Here is a 13,164-nt window from a genome sequence, read left to right as displayed (position 1 = left end):
TTTGCATCAGCGCACGAAATCCTCTACCCTCGACAAAACTGAGCGGCAGAATATCTGTTTCAATTAATTTACAGATGGCCATCGTTATTTTCTCTTCTCGTTGTGCATCACACCTCCCGCGTATAAGATGAGACATGATGGAGGGCTGAGAAGGTAGCGAAGGAGCAATCAGGGTCGGGTGTACGGTTTGCAGGTGGTATTTCATCTGGGTCGTCGTCGTGTTGTATTTATAGGTCACTGCGCAGTGTTTGCAATGAACGAGGTCGCCTTTCAGATCAAAATGCTCCCACACCAAGCTTCATTTCGCTCGCTTCGCCATTTTCCGAGCTTGCTCTGCTAACTTTTTTTTACAACTGTGTAATAAACTTGAACTTTTTTATAAGACGCTCTCAGTGCCTCTTTGTTGAGGGGAACCTGGAATTACTGGAGGTTACACTAACGTACGGGAACTTGTTGCATCATGCCGTACTGCGTTGCGAAATTCAATGCGAAGGCAAATGCAAAGTTCATTTCTCACACATAACGTGGACAAATTAATTTCCATTACTATAATTATTAATAAAATTTATAAAAAATCCATAATAAATCCAATTTATTAACGATTATCGAGAAAAATATTTTGTGATCGACCAAGATCCTTATCGATCAATTATCGATCAATTATCGATCGTCGATCATTGATGCCCACCCCTAGTTATGAAACAGTTGTTCTACTCACCATGAGGCCTATGGTGAGTTGTTTCCTCTGTTTGTCCCAGTTCTCACTGACACACAGCAGGTAGCTGTCAGGAGCATCCGACACCCCGTTATCACACACCCCCTCCTCCACATCCCCCAGACAACGCACCGGGTTCACATCTACAAACCCAGTTAAGGGTCAAACACTGTAAAAGAGTGTGTATCGAGGGTCTGATACGCGCACACGCACACGCGCGCGCACACACACACACACACACACACACACACACACACACACACACACACACACACACACACACACACACACACACACACACACACACAGTAAGGATACCCTCTCCCACTAGGGTAGACTTGGTATAGAGAGCGCTGAGCTGTCGGGTAAACAGAGCATTCTTATTGACTCCAGAGGCCTTGATCGCGGACATCTCTGTCTGCTTCACCACTCCCACCTGGAGGAGAGAGCCAATCACAGGCAACCAGCTAAAATCAAAAGCAATCAGATACACCACCTACATCTCAACGGAATTTATGTTGAATTGTTGACCACTGTAATTACTCAAATGAAAAACGTATAGAATTATACACTTGTGTTAATCTCCAGATTTTCAGGAAGTAAATCTACAGTGACAGCCAAATGGAACAAGTCAGCTCCATGACCTCTGACCTTATGTCCCTGGGAGACCAGATGTCGGACATGTACAAACAGGCGGTGTGTGGGGATGCTGCATGTCATGAAGTTATGGTCCAGGTGACAGAAGATGTTCAGCTCCTTTGCCGCTATCTGTGGACACACAAGGACACACACTGGTGACAAAGGATAGGATTTCAGCTCCTTCAACACAGATCAAAACACACACACACACACACACAAACACACACACAAACACACATACACACACACACACACACACACTCACCTCTGCGTCCTCTCCAAAGAACCTGTACTTGTATCCACACTCCACGGCCAGTAAGGCATCTTTATGCTGCTGTTTGATCTGTATGAACTGCTGCTCCAGGGGCGTGTAAACACTCTTGGCCCACTTACAGGCCGCGCTGGAGTCAGAGGGAGGAGTCAGCCCTGCATCTCCTCTAGGAGGACTCCTCATGTCTGCACCTGCACCTCCTCTTCCTGCTCCTCTTCCTCTTCCTGCTCCTCTTCCTCTTCCTGCTCCTCTACCTGCTCCTCCTCCCAGCTTTGCAAACTGAATGAGGCTGAGGGCCTGGAAATGGATCACAGACAAAACTCATGAGGTGATGGTAGTGATGATGGTAATGGTGATGATGATGATGGATTGCTAATTTGCTACCTCTTTTTTTGTAGATGACTCTGGACTCCCCTTCTCTTTGTCTTCCTCCTCCTCAGAATTCTTCGTCTCCTCTTCCTCCAATTTCCCTCTCTGTCTCTCTTCAATGCTGCCCTGATGCATTGCACTATGGTACCCTGAGTCTATCGCTCCATGAGGGGGCCTACCACTCTCCCCAAGGCCCACAGCTCCACTGCCTCCATCCCCAGGCTCACTACCTCGCTCCACAGCTCGACTATCTGCATCCCCAGGCTTGGTGGCCCTGCTGTTGGGCTCCGTCGGGCAGCTAAAGCCCTTCAGTTTCTGCAGGGTGGAAGAGGATAGGCTGCCTGCTGCTCGCAAGGAGGGGGCCCTGGGCTCTGAATAGAAAGAGAAAATAGAGTGACACAGAGTGGATGTAATGGGAAGTGCCAGTGACTCTGAACCCTGGGTCCCAGTCTCCCCTCCTGGCCATAAACTACTTTGTGTTAGGGTGCCCACCTTTGACAGTCTGAGAGGATATGGTCTCACAGTCCATGTCATCCACTTCCTCCTGTTCATGGTGTGACTTCTTGGCTCGTTTCACCAGTGAACTAAAACCATCATTGGGGGAATGCTTCTGCTACAGTACATATAAACCAAATAATGGAGAGCACAAGAGAGCGATTTTAGAACAAAATGTAATAGAGCAGCGCTCGGCTCAACATAATAGTAGTAGTAGGAAATGGAATACTACTGGAATGGAAAGTAATGGCAGAGGCTATCAGCAACAACACTCATCAGTCATTTCAAAACATAATCAGCTTGCATCACAAGTAGGCCTATAACAGACAGTAAGAGAGTGTAGACTATGGGCAACATTTTAAAAATGAAATTACTTTCGAGACATAGCATTTTCAATATAGCGTGCACGCACCATGCATTTGCACAGTGTTCTTTCCTCACCTTGCCCCTGGATCTTGCCTGCTTCCCAGCGAACTGCTCAACAGAGTTAATCCCAGATTGAACGCTCCTGTCCGGGGCACTCTTGCTGCTCAACCCCCCGAAGTACTTACTTATGGAGGGCTGGGTGGTGCTTGAGTTTAGTTTTAGTTTCGGCATGTTCACAGCTGCTGCAGTAACATTGCTACTTGTGTAATCGGAAGCGTCTCTAGCTATTTTAATAGTATATCGTCCATATAAAAAGAGCCGGCAATCGACAGAAATGGCATTTGGGCGCATGTGTTGTGATAAGGTTGGCGCGTCAATGACGTAGAACACCACATGATTCGCTTCAAGAGCACCTCCATGTGGCCTAACGTGTACATTCTGGTACTCCCTTAAAGTGTGAAAGAGATTTTCAAGCTTTGGTTAAAAACAACTCCTTCGGTATTTGCTCTTTAACATAAAGTAAGCGAAACCCGAGTTGAACAGCTACCAGCTGCTGAATACTTCTGCTTTATTGAATGTGATGTAAAGGTATGTTTCCAGTCAGAACTGAAACAGACAGGGTTGGTCTGGGGAAGTGAACGTGTTGATCATCTGCCAGTCTGTGCTGTGAACGAGGTCAAACGGGACAGTGTTATCCTGTGGCTCGATAAGTGAGAGTGAACAAATAAATGAATACGAGTTTTACCAAAAAACTAGTACTGGGTTATTTGTGTATTCTTGTAAAAAAAAAAAAAAAAAACTTTGCGGAATGGTGATGCTGCATACAATTAGACCGAGAAGTGCGTGAAGAGATATTGTTTGCTCTCTGTCTGTCTCTCTCTAAGCGTTCCAGTGATTCAGTGTCTCTCCAACTCTTTTCATGATGGTGCATTAGTTTGTGACCCTGGCTGTTTTCTGTCTGCTGCTGTAACAGGTGAGAGGGTATTTTGTAGTCTGATACTATAATTTATTTTACTTTACTTTATTACATGTATTTGACAGGGACAATGCACATGAATCAATGTTTCCGCAAATGTTCATCTGTTGTCAAATATACACTCAATCCTGAACTCAGCATGTCACATTTTAGGTGTAATTTTCACACACAAAAATAACTCCTCATCCAAAAGACAACAATGATTCATTTTATTCTTCTGATTTATTTCACACTGGGTTACACCAAGTATGTTTGGTTTCAAACGGCCTACAGGTAAAAGGTGACAGCAAAACTGGAAAATGCACTGTACAAAATTATACAAGACAATATTATGAACATCAGCAATGTTTGTTAACACAATTTGAAAACAACAATGAACAAAGTAGGTATCATTGTGCATCAACCTGAGGGTCAACAATAATAAAGGACACTATTTTCTGTAGTAGCATTACATGTTGATGCTAGCTAGAGGCTATTTGATCCAACAAAATTGCATTTTATCATTTACAATATAATTAATATTTCAGTTTTTGCAATGGAAATCAAACTTCTGTTTTAACAGAGGCAATCGTGTGTTCATATGGCACATTGAATATTGCTTAAGACACAGCCAAGGAAAGAAAATTATCTAAGCATGTCTGTACTTACTAGTGATGAGGTGATGAGAAAAGTATACAGTTGCCAGTTTATAAACTCTCAATAGAACTAAACAGCTATGACAAAACATTACCCATATTCATTACAGAATCCTCTGTACATTCATAGTAGCATCAATGTGAGTGGCAGGAAGTAGTTACAATCAGAGCCACAGTAATATTCATAATATTGCTGTTTTCTTTGGCAATCCTTTCTCAACGTACATCAAAATGTATAAATCGATGCAGCATCAATACTCTCTGTGTAAGCATGATGTAGCCACTGGCCAGATCATCATGATTACTATGGCAACGTTAAGGTGTCCCTGTTATAACAAGTACATTAGTATGGCACGTGAACGATGGATTTAATCTCCCTTTCCTGCTAAACTGACTCACTCACTCAGTAAAATTACGGAAGCATAAATTATTACCTGCATTATTACTAGAATATAGTCTTATACGTTTTCACATTATCCCTTATTCAATCCCTTTCGATCGTCTTTAGTTGTGCATGATAAAGATGCGAGTCTGAGTGAGACTCAGCCTGATTACAAATATCAACACTTCAAGAACGTATGCACATGCAGAAACGTTCACAGGTTCAACAAATTATATTAATAGAGTATGTGAAAAGATGCTATTCCCAATAAGTGTACTACTGAAAACAAACATGCTACGCAGTATTAAAGCTAAAGCAAGGGGTGCCGATGACAAAGCAGAAGGCCTAATCTCTCTCACACACACACAATTCTACTGAACTAAAATATAATAAAGAACCAACATTAAATGGAACACATGACTTCTATGGGTGCATCTCCATGGTCTAACAGGGCTTACTCCGTCTACTTGGTCTGCATTCAGGCTTACTGAATGACAAATTCATGTCAGGCATCCACCATAGTGCAGATGAAGGATAGTAAGGAAAGCCGCTTAAAACTATTGAGACACCCTGGGGTTTTATTACTGACCACTGGCAAGGTGAAGGAATGTTGACACAGAAACATTCCCAGTCTGATGTCAAAGATACAGCCTGACTTATATACACTGCATGGCCAAAACACCCATGTGCCCGAATGGGCATTTACACTTAGCTCTAGCAGGGTGGAATTTTGACAACTTGTTGAAAGGTGGCATCCTATGACAGTGTCACGTAGCAAGTCACTGAGTTCTTCAGTACGATTCTACTGCCAATGTTTGTCTATGGAGATTGCATGGCTGTATGCTTGCTTTTATGCACCTGTTAGCAATGGTGTGGCTGAAATACACTAATTAGACAGTGTCCACATACTTTTGTCTATGTAGTGTAGGTGACTAGACAGAGACTTTAAAAAGAAAAAAGAAAAAGCTTTATGTTTCAACCTCTAAAATGAAATGATAGGATCACCCATTAAGTTGAATTTAAAACCAAAAGACTTCTTGAGAACACACACCAGCATGTAGTCTCTATTATTGCAACAACCTAACCACAGCAGTATAAGGCATGGTGACATTGTGGCTAGATGTGACCTCTTGGGATAGAGTACACAACTCTAAATACATATTCACCTACACCCATGATGTAAGAACACTATGTAACCAAGGCACACCAGAGAGATGGGATGGGACACTGGTCACTATTCTGAACTTCCAACTGACATATACAGTAGCATTACCCTCCAGTTTTTCCCCCTCAAATACACACTTCAGGACGGACGCAAACACCTCGAAGCAGCATCCAGCACAGCGATCAATAGATTCTAAGGAAAACAACCGAAAGCCAAATGATTTCAAGAGAGGTGCAACAGAACTGAGGGCAGGGTGGTGCCTGGCTATTACTAGGGGAAACAGTATGGTAATGACTAGTGTAGATACAATCCCAGGTCAGTATTACTATCTACAATGGAAGGCACACAAGGATGAGCATCAGCTGTTACTAAAGGATGGAGACTGAAATTGAAATTCCAAGTCTAGTTGTATGGATGGAACACGTGCGCTGGTCTGAGTCTAGAGGAATGTACAGTCACAATGGCTTAACCACTGGGCTTCATCTGACTCTATGTTCTCTCCTCCCCATTTCCTTTCAGTGACTTTCTCCTGTTCTCCCTCTACTAGAGAGAGTGTGTGTGTGTGTGTGTGTGTGTGCGTGTGTGTGTGTGTTTGTGCTTGCTTGAGTATGTGCATGCAAGCACGTATGTATATACAGTATCAGTCAAAGGTTTGGACACACTTCCCCATTCAATTGAATGGGAAAGTGTGTCAACTTTTGACTGGTACTGTATGTGTGTATGTATGTGTGTGTGTGTGTGTGTGTGTGTGTGTGTGTGTGTCCTTCCTAATGCACCCATGTAAAGTAGGCTATCTCGTCAAGGTCCACAGGGTAGTCAGTGAGGTGCATGGGACACTTGTCAAAGTGTTCTCCCTTATAGCTTCTCCATCGGCCGGCTGGCAGGTAAATATCTCTCTCCTGCTTCCCCGGCTCCAGCACCGGCGCTACCATCAGGTCATCTCCGATCAGGAACTGGGAGTCAATTTTATAGGCTGCCTCGTCGTCATTGGCAATCCACCAGAGGGGGCGTATGATCGGATCGCCCGTGTCTAGAACCTCCCCAGCCAGCTCTAGAATCCTGGGGGCCACCAGAGTCTCGTGGAGTGCTGTGAACTTAAGTGCAATCGCCACCACCTACACACACACACACACACACACACACACACACACACACACACAGTCATTGCAACAGCTCTTATTCAGGGTAAGTAAAGTTTATTTCTATAGCACCTATCCCAGACCAGGGGTCACAATATAAGAAGGTGCTTTACATATATAAGAACATAATAAAAGAGCAAAAGTTATAGCAGGTTAAAAGAAATTAGTGAAAATAAGAACAAGTAACAAATAACAAATGTACAACAGTATTAACAGGACACAGAAAGACAGGCTTTTGGGGTTAGCCAACAGTCTTTAGCTGTTTTTTAAAAGCTTCGACCGAGACCGCTGATCTAAGCATTTCCAACTCCGCGTGGGATACCACAGACCGAAGTTCAGCAATATTGCGCAGGGTGAACCATGCCCGCTAAATCCAGTAATGATTGGATGGATGGATGGAGGATGGATAGAAAACTAAATGATTTTGCTCAGTTCTGGTAACAATCCCTGTGTACTAATTGCTTACCTCTTTGTCGTAGGCCCAGGGTGGGATAGAGAACTGCATGGCAGGCATGAAGGCAGACAGCTCCAACCAGCGGATGTACAGCTCTCTGTCTGGCAGTCCTTCTGTCCCTTCGGACCACCCTACAACACAATACAATAGAAGTATTGTGTTGTCAGACTACAAGACAATTCAACACAATAGAAATACTTAATAAATGACAACACAATTCAACACGACACAATGCATACCACAGACGCCCTGACACTAACACAAGTGTATGCATTGCACAGTCACACATTCTGTCTCGATCTCAATGCTTGCCCATTCACAAAATCAATGTCATATGGTTCCGACCTGCTGTGCGGTTGGGGTACGCGTTGCCTCCTATCATGTCAGGCAGGATGAACTGATAGCCGAGTATACTGATGGTTAACACTGTGGGTATGATGGATTTGAGCCCCAGCTCGTAGCCCCACACAGAGTCTCTGTCTATGATCCTGAAGAAGCAGGAGATGTTCTGACTCTGGTAGCCAACCCTCAGCTCAGCCCGCTCCCTGAAGGGCACTGCCATCTCCGTGTAGCGACGCGTGAAAGTCGAGGGGTCCGGGAGAGGGACATGGGTACTGAACTGGCGAGGGAGGTAGCTGGTCTCACCCGCGTCAAACTTGAACGAGGCCACTCCGTAGCGGGTTTTTAATGAGTGGAGGTGGGAGGAGTACCACTCGCGAGCTTCAGGGTTGGTGAAGTCCAGGATTCCACCAATGCCGTTCCACCAACGCACCAAAGCTGGTAACTCGCCTTCCGGTTCCCGTACGAACAGCCCCTTCTCCACGCCAATACGGAAATTTGCTGAGTCGTAGTTGACAAACGGATGTGTCCATAAGGACACCTGGAATCCTTTCTTGCGAAGTTCCTCAAACATTTCAGTGGCATTGGGGAACTTCTGCGGGTCGAACTCAAACTCTCCGTATCCAGGGGTGTAACGGTCGTCAAGCTCCAGATGTGAGCAGGTGAAGCCATGCTCGGTGATGTCACTGGCATAGCGGAGCAGTTTCTCCTGGTCGACTGAGGTCTTGTGGAGAGCCCAGGTGGACCACACTGGCTGTCTGAACACCTCTGTGGACGGGACTTTGTCAGGCTTGTTGAAGTAGCGCCGCACCTGGAAGAAGCAGATAGACAAACAGAACTCTTAGTATCAACAAAGGACAATCCAAATAGAATGCAGGGGGCAATTTAGGATGAACCTGAGAGACACACAACATAGACAATACAGATGGAGCTGTTATCCCCCTCCTATGGTAGCATCTACTTTCAGATGTTTTAGTAGATGTGAAAGCAATGTTATAAGCTATTGAATAGATACTGACCATGTACTTGTGTATGGAGGTGACATCGGAGCCCACACACACTCTGTAGCTGAGTTCAGCTAGGGCCTGCTTTCCCAGTGGAGGCATGTAGGGGGAGTCTTTGTAGCGGGCCTCAAACCTCAATGTCCTATCCTGCTCTGACCAGCCAAGATGGAACGGAACGGAGTCATTTATCTTGATCGCTGTGGCGTTAGATGACAACCAATATCGTTCCAGGATTCCCCCGAAAGCGTTCCGGTTGGAGTAGACGTCACTGGTAATGAAAGGGCGTGGCTCTTCTTGACCTTGGACACTGATTGGCCAGTGCTGCGTTGCTGACTCTGCCCCTCCATACCAGTGAGAGACATTATAGGCCATGGCGTGTTCCACAGGACGCTCGTTTTCTAGCTCCTCCCACCGCACACGGTAGCACATCACAGTGTCGCGTGCTAGAACTGTCTGGATGAAGAAGTTGATTTTGCCAGAATCTGATTGGCTGCAACTCAGAATGGGGCCTTCCTTAGAGCACGAGTCCAGGTCCAGAGTGCCCGACCTGAGAGAGAGAGAGAGAGAGAGAGAGAGAGAGAGAGAGAGAGAGAGAGAGAGAGAGAGAGAGAGAGAGAGAGAGAGAGAGAGAGAGAGAGAGAATACATTTGGTGGTTGTTAACGAAAGGGACAAATTGAGCACTCACACAGACCAAGTTATTTTGATGGGGCAATATAGTCTTATTCTACACTATGCCTTTGTATGTTATCGCTATATCCATTGTAGCATTGAGCCTGTAAAATATGAATGCACAGCACTGCTCTGCTGTGTCTATTTCTGTCTGTGTGATGGTAGTACATGAGCAAATCATTCTCCCCTCAGGTCATAATTACACTTCTATACCCATCATAACACAGCTCCCAGACAGTCAGACTGGCTGGGTCACAGCACAGAGAGAACAAACATGGATTCATACAACAGTGATACAGAGGCAAAGGCATAGAGGAAGCAAGATAGAACAAAGAAGTGGCTTGTAGATCTTCTTCCCTGAAGATTACACCAGCCAATGGTAGAGCAGCAGCCTACAGTGAATAAGACGACATTCCACCTGAACAACTCACCTGAAGGCCATGGTGAAGATGACTGCCCCGGCATGGTTACGGATGACAAAGCCATCCTTATTGAGGTCTAGCAGCTCTGTCTTCAGTAGGTGGGCTTTACGTAGTGAAGCTGTGTAGTAGCACCAGGAGACCACCGCGGCTAGCACCAGCACAAAGCCTAACATACCGGCCACCACCAGGGGTCGACCCTCACGGCCCAGCTTCTTCTTCAGAGGAGAAGACCCATGGGCCCGCCCCGGCTTACTGTGGTCCCCAGGACCCCCTGGGACTATCTGGTACATACTGCTGGCTGGCAGGCTGGGGACAGGGGACAGTGGGTAAGGGCACGGGCTAGGGCTGGGGGAGGGGGGAGGGGGTTGTGAAGTGTAACTGGTGAGGCTCTAGTCGTTATCTCTACAGCAGGATCAGAGCTAGAGGAAGGGGATTGAAGTCTGTGGTCCGTTGGTCTGGGTTCTGTTTCAGTTGTGCATCATATCAGTGGTGGTGGGTGGGTGCATGCCTGGATGAGGGGGGGGGGGGGTAGAAAATACAATGATGAAATGCAGAATCTAACTTTGGGCGGAGGGTATTGAAGTCCTCTTGGAAGTTGTCATTCGTGCTAAATATCACTGGGGGGAAAAACTGCTGATTCCACATGTCATCCCCATCTTTAGTGAAACCTACACCCATGTTTGTCAGACACTGGACTGAAACATGTCCACTGCATAGGCTACTTCAACTTAAGAAACAAAACCATTATTCATCTAGCCTATATATTCTAATACAAAGAATAATCTAAGGGCCTCTTTTGATGATAATCAAATGGTAACATGCAACAAAGCATGCAATTGGTAGTTATGTAACAACAGCTACCCAGTTCGCCCCAAGCAAAGATCAATCTCACCGCCTCTCGCTTCCCAATACGATGCTGGTTTAGATATTTTCTATTCACATCCAGTACTGTTCCTAGCAACTAAGCTGCGATGGAAGTGCAACCCGAGCCAGCATAGTACAACTTAGCTTGGCTCAGTTGCGTGAAAAGGGTAGTATTCTCTTTTCACGTGTTATGCTCAAAGTGTGATCCAAGCGTCCTCCGCAATTCCTATGATCTACCTTCATACACCCTGTACCTGTGAGTCCAGCAGGATGAGTGCGTATAGAACACTGGCTGCTGCTGCAACCCCCTGCTCTAGGCTCTGAGCTGGCAGCTACCCAGACAGCTACACTGCAGGTAGGACTCACTACAACACAAACAGGTCCTATGCAAAAACACAAGCATGATGTGTCAGCATTTTGGTTTCTGTGGAATATACCAATTTGAGGGATGGGCACCATGATAACAAACAGCTAAACATGCCTTAGCATACAAGCAGAGTAAATAACAGCACTTAGGAAGGCAGAAAGCTGTTAAGTATACAGAGGGTCTGGCCTGCAGGAGAGGGGAGAGAGAGGCAGGTGATGATCACAGGACTGCCACTGTGAGTCAGAGTACTGATCAAATCGAAGCAGGTAAAGTATAGATGCAGTGCTAAGTGCTAAATGCACAAACAACATAACAACTATGTTCTGGTTTTATATCATTTTATACTGAGAATTGAAGTCTCTCTACAGTTTGGGCGAATCTACCACTCAAGGAAGGCCCATTTCTACTACTTCTGAGACGTTTTCCAAATACACATACGAGGTGATCATGTATTTTTAGTCTCAAGATCACTCCGAGTTATTTGAAATCAAGTGAAGGATTTGGTTTATTTATTACCACAACACTACCACTGGTCGCATCGGACGGTCAAGCCTTTAACGCTTGCTGATCGCTGGCTGCTGTTGTTGTTGTTGTTGTTGTTGTTGTTGTTGTTGATTACAGTACACAGAGGCACGGATAAACTAAGCACGCGGTAGAGGAAACACAACAGGTTGCTACACAAATGAGCCCACTGTCAAAACAAGGCCAAGTCACGTCACGTCACATAACATTTCTTAACAATCACAACATATTCCATTCCTACATTATTGTTTTCGCATGGTGTCAGCACAAACGCTGACTACGGTAGGTAGGTACAGTATAGCCAGTTAGTTAGTTGCTCCGTGTTTGCGCCACCGAGTTAAAGCGAGTTAACACGAGATTTCATCCGTCGCAAGTCAAGGACAAAAAGTTAGTGAGCAACAGCATTCCGTCAATGTACGCTAAAGGCAGGAACCTCGTCCAAACAAATATTAAATATTAAACAGGAAGATAATTCTTTCCTCGTTCCTCTTACCTTTCCATGTTCGGCAGTGCACTGTAGTAACAACAACGTTACGACTGGAAACCCTGGAAAGCAAAGTGGAAAATACCACAGGCTATAGAGGTGATTGGTCTGATTATCTGTCACTCAATTGAGATCCTAAAAGAATGGCATACTGGGAAATGTAGTATCAATTCCCCATTAAAAGTCTCTTTCCATGAAGTATGACACTGGAACAATGGAATTATTATATTTTTAAATTTACTGTTAATTCACTATATCAGTACTTTGTACGCACTCATTTTCCAATACAAAGGGAAATTCTATGTACCCCGAAATGCTTGCTCCGTGGATTTTATGTCGAGTGACATAACGATGAATTGAGAATCAAGGACCCCAATAACGATGAATTGAGAATCAAGGACCCCAATTGAAATAAGCCAGTGGCTTTCTTGGGTTTTTATCCTGTTAGTTGACCTTGTATGTAATATGTACTTTCATGTACCTACTTCTGCAAATCTTCTAATAAAGTTTTCAATCAATCAAACAAACTCAAAGTTGTGGTTTCCGATATAAAACAATATTAATGGAAATAATATGCGTACAATTGATTGGCTGATTGTTAAAAGTATTTGTACTGTAGCAGTGCTGACAATTTCTAATGAATTCTTGAATTATTTTGTTAATAATTATTTAATGAGTAATATAGTTGTTTGTCAAACTGTATTTGGCATTAATAAATACAAATAAACGTTTACAGAGTGATAAGAGTGATAGCACGTGTTGTAGTGGCTATTTTGCACCGAAAATGTCTAACTTTTGTAATATTCCGTAGATGATAAAAAAGCATTTCTAGTGATAGATTTGATGTGAGGCTCAAAGCTTAAGTTACTGCTTTTTTTTACTGCCG

General features: G+C 44.5%; 2 protein-coding genes across 2 annotated transcripts in view; both read right to left on the bottom strand.

Annotated features, from left to right (window-relative positions):
* The window catches only part of msh3 (mutS homolog 3 (E. coli)), a gene marked incomplete at its 5' end in the record, with an annotated part of 33,968 nt that extends 30,882 nt beyond the window's left edge, over window positions 1-3,086 (bottom strand). Inside the window, 7 exons of the mRNA XM_080531398.1 lie at window positions 719-858; window positions 1,034-1,151; window positions 1,367-1,483; window positions 1,620-1,922; window positions 2,010-2,365; window positions 2,487-2,607; window positions 2,931-3,086. Of these exons, the coding sequence (XP_080387524.1) occupies window positions 719-858; window positions 1,034-1,151; window positions 1,367-1,483; window positions 1,620-1,922; window positions 2,010-2,365; window positions 2,487-2,607; window positions 2,931-3,086 (1,311 nt within the window). The remainder of the gene's footprint in view (window positions 1-718; window positions 859-1,033; window positions 1,152-1,366; window positions 1,484-1,619; window positions 1,923-2,009; window positions 2,366-2,486; window positions 2,608-2,930) is intronic.
* Window positions 3,087-3,966: 880 nt separating this feature from the next.
* On the bottom strand, window positions 3,967-12,335 carry LOC308157255 (myogenesis-regulating glycosidase-like). Its single transcript, XM_080530780.1, has 6 exons — window positions 12,288-12,335; window positions 10,051-10,549; window positions 8,965-9,496; window positions 7,952-8,756; window positions 7,619-7,737; window positions 3,967-7,128 (listed from the first exon to the last, which is right to left on the bottom strand). Exons 2-6 carry the CDS (start codon window positions 10,329-10,331, stop codon window positions 6,781-6,783), a joined length of 2,085 nt encoding a protein of 694 aa, XP_080386906.1. The 5' UTR covers window positions 10,332-10,549; window positions 12,288-12,335; the 3' UTR covers window positions 3,967-6,780.
* Between the last annotated feature and the right edge of the window lie 829 nt (window positions 12,336-13,164).

Source organism: Nansenia antarctica (genome assembly GCF_963989245.1).
Source record: "Nansenia antarctica genome assembly, chromosome: 5".
Taxonomy (NCBI): Eukaryota; Metazoa; Chordata; class Actinopteri; order Argentiniformes; family Microstomatidae; genus Nansenia; species Nansenia antarctica.
The sequence above is the reverse complement of the archived record's forward strand: the minus strand, read 5'-3'. Positions and strand labels throughout refer to the sequence as shown.

Bases quoted from the DNA above. Each gene is read 5' to 3' on its own strand.
- LOC308157255 (XM_080530780.1), bottom strand. From the start codon at position 10,331: ATGTACCAGATAGTCCCAGGGGGTCCTGGGGACCACAGTAAGCCGGGG. The intron at 8,757-8,964 runs GTCAGTATCTAT...TGCTTCTTCCAG, and splicing joins CCTCCATACACAAGTACATG to GTGCGGCGCTACTTCAACAA. The intron at 7,129-7,618 runs GTAAGCAATTAG...GTGTGTGTGTAG, and splicing joins CCTGGGCCTACGACAAAGAG to GTGGTGGCGATTGCACTTAA.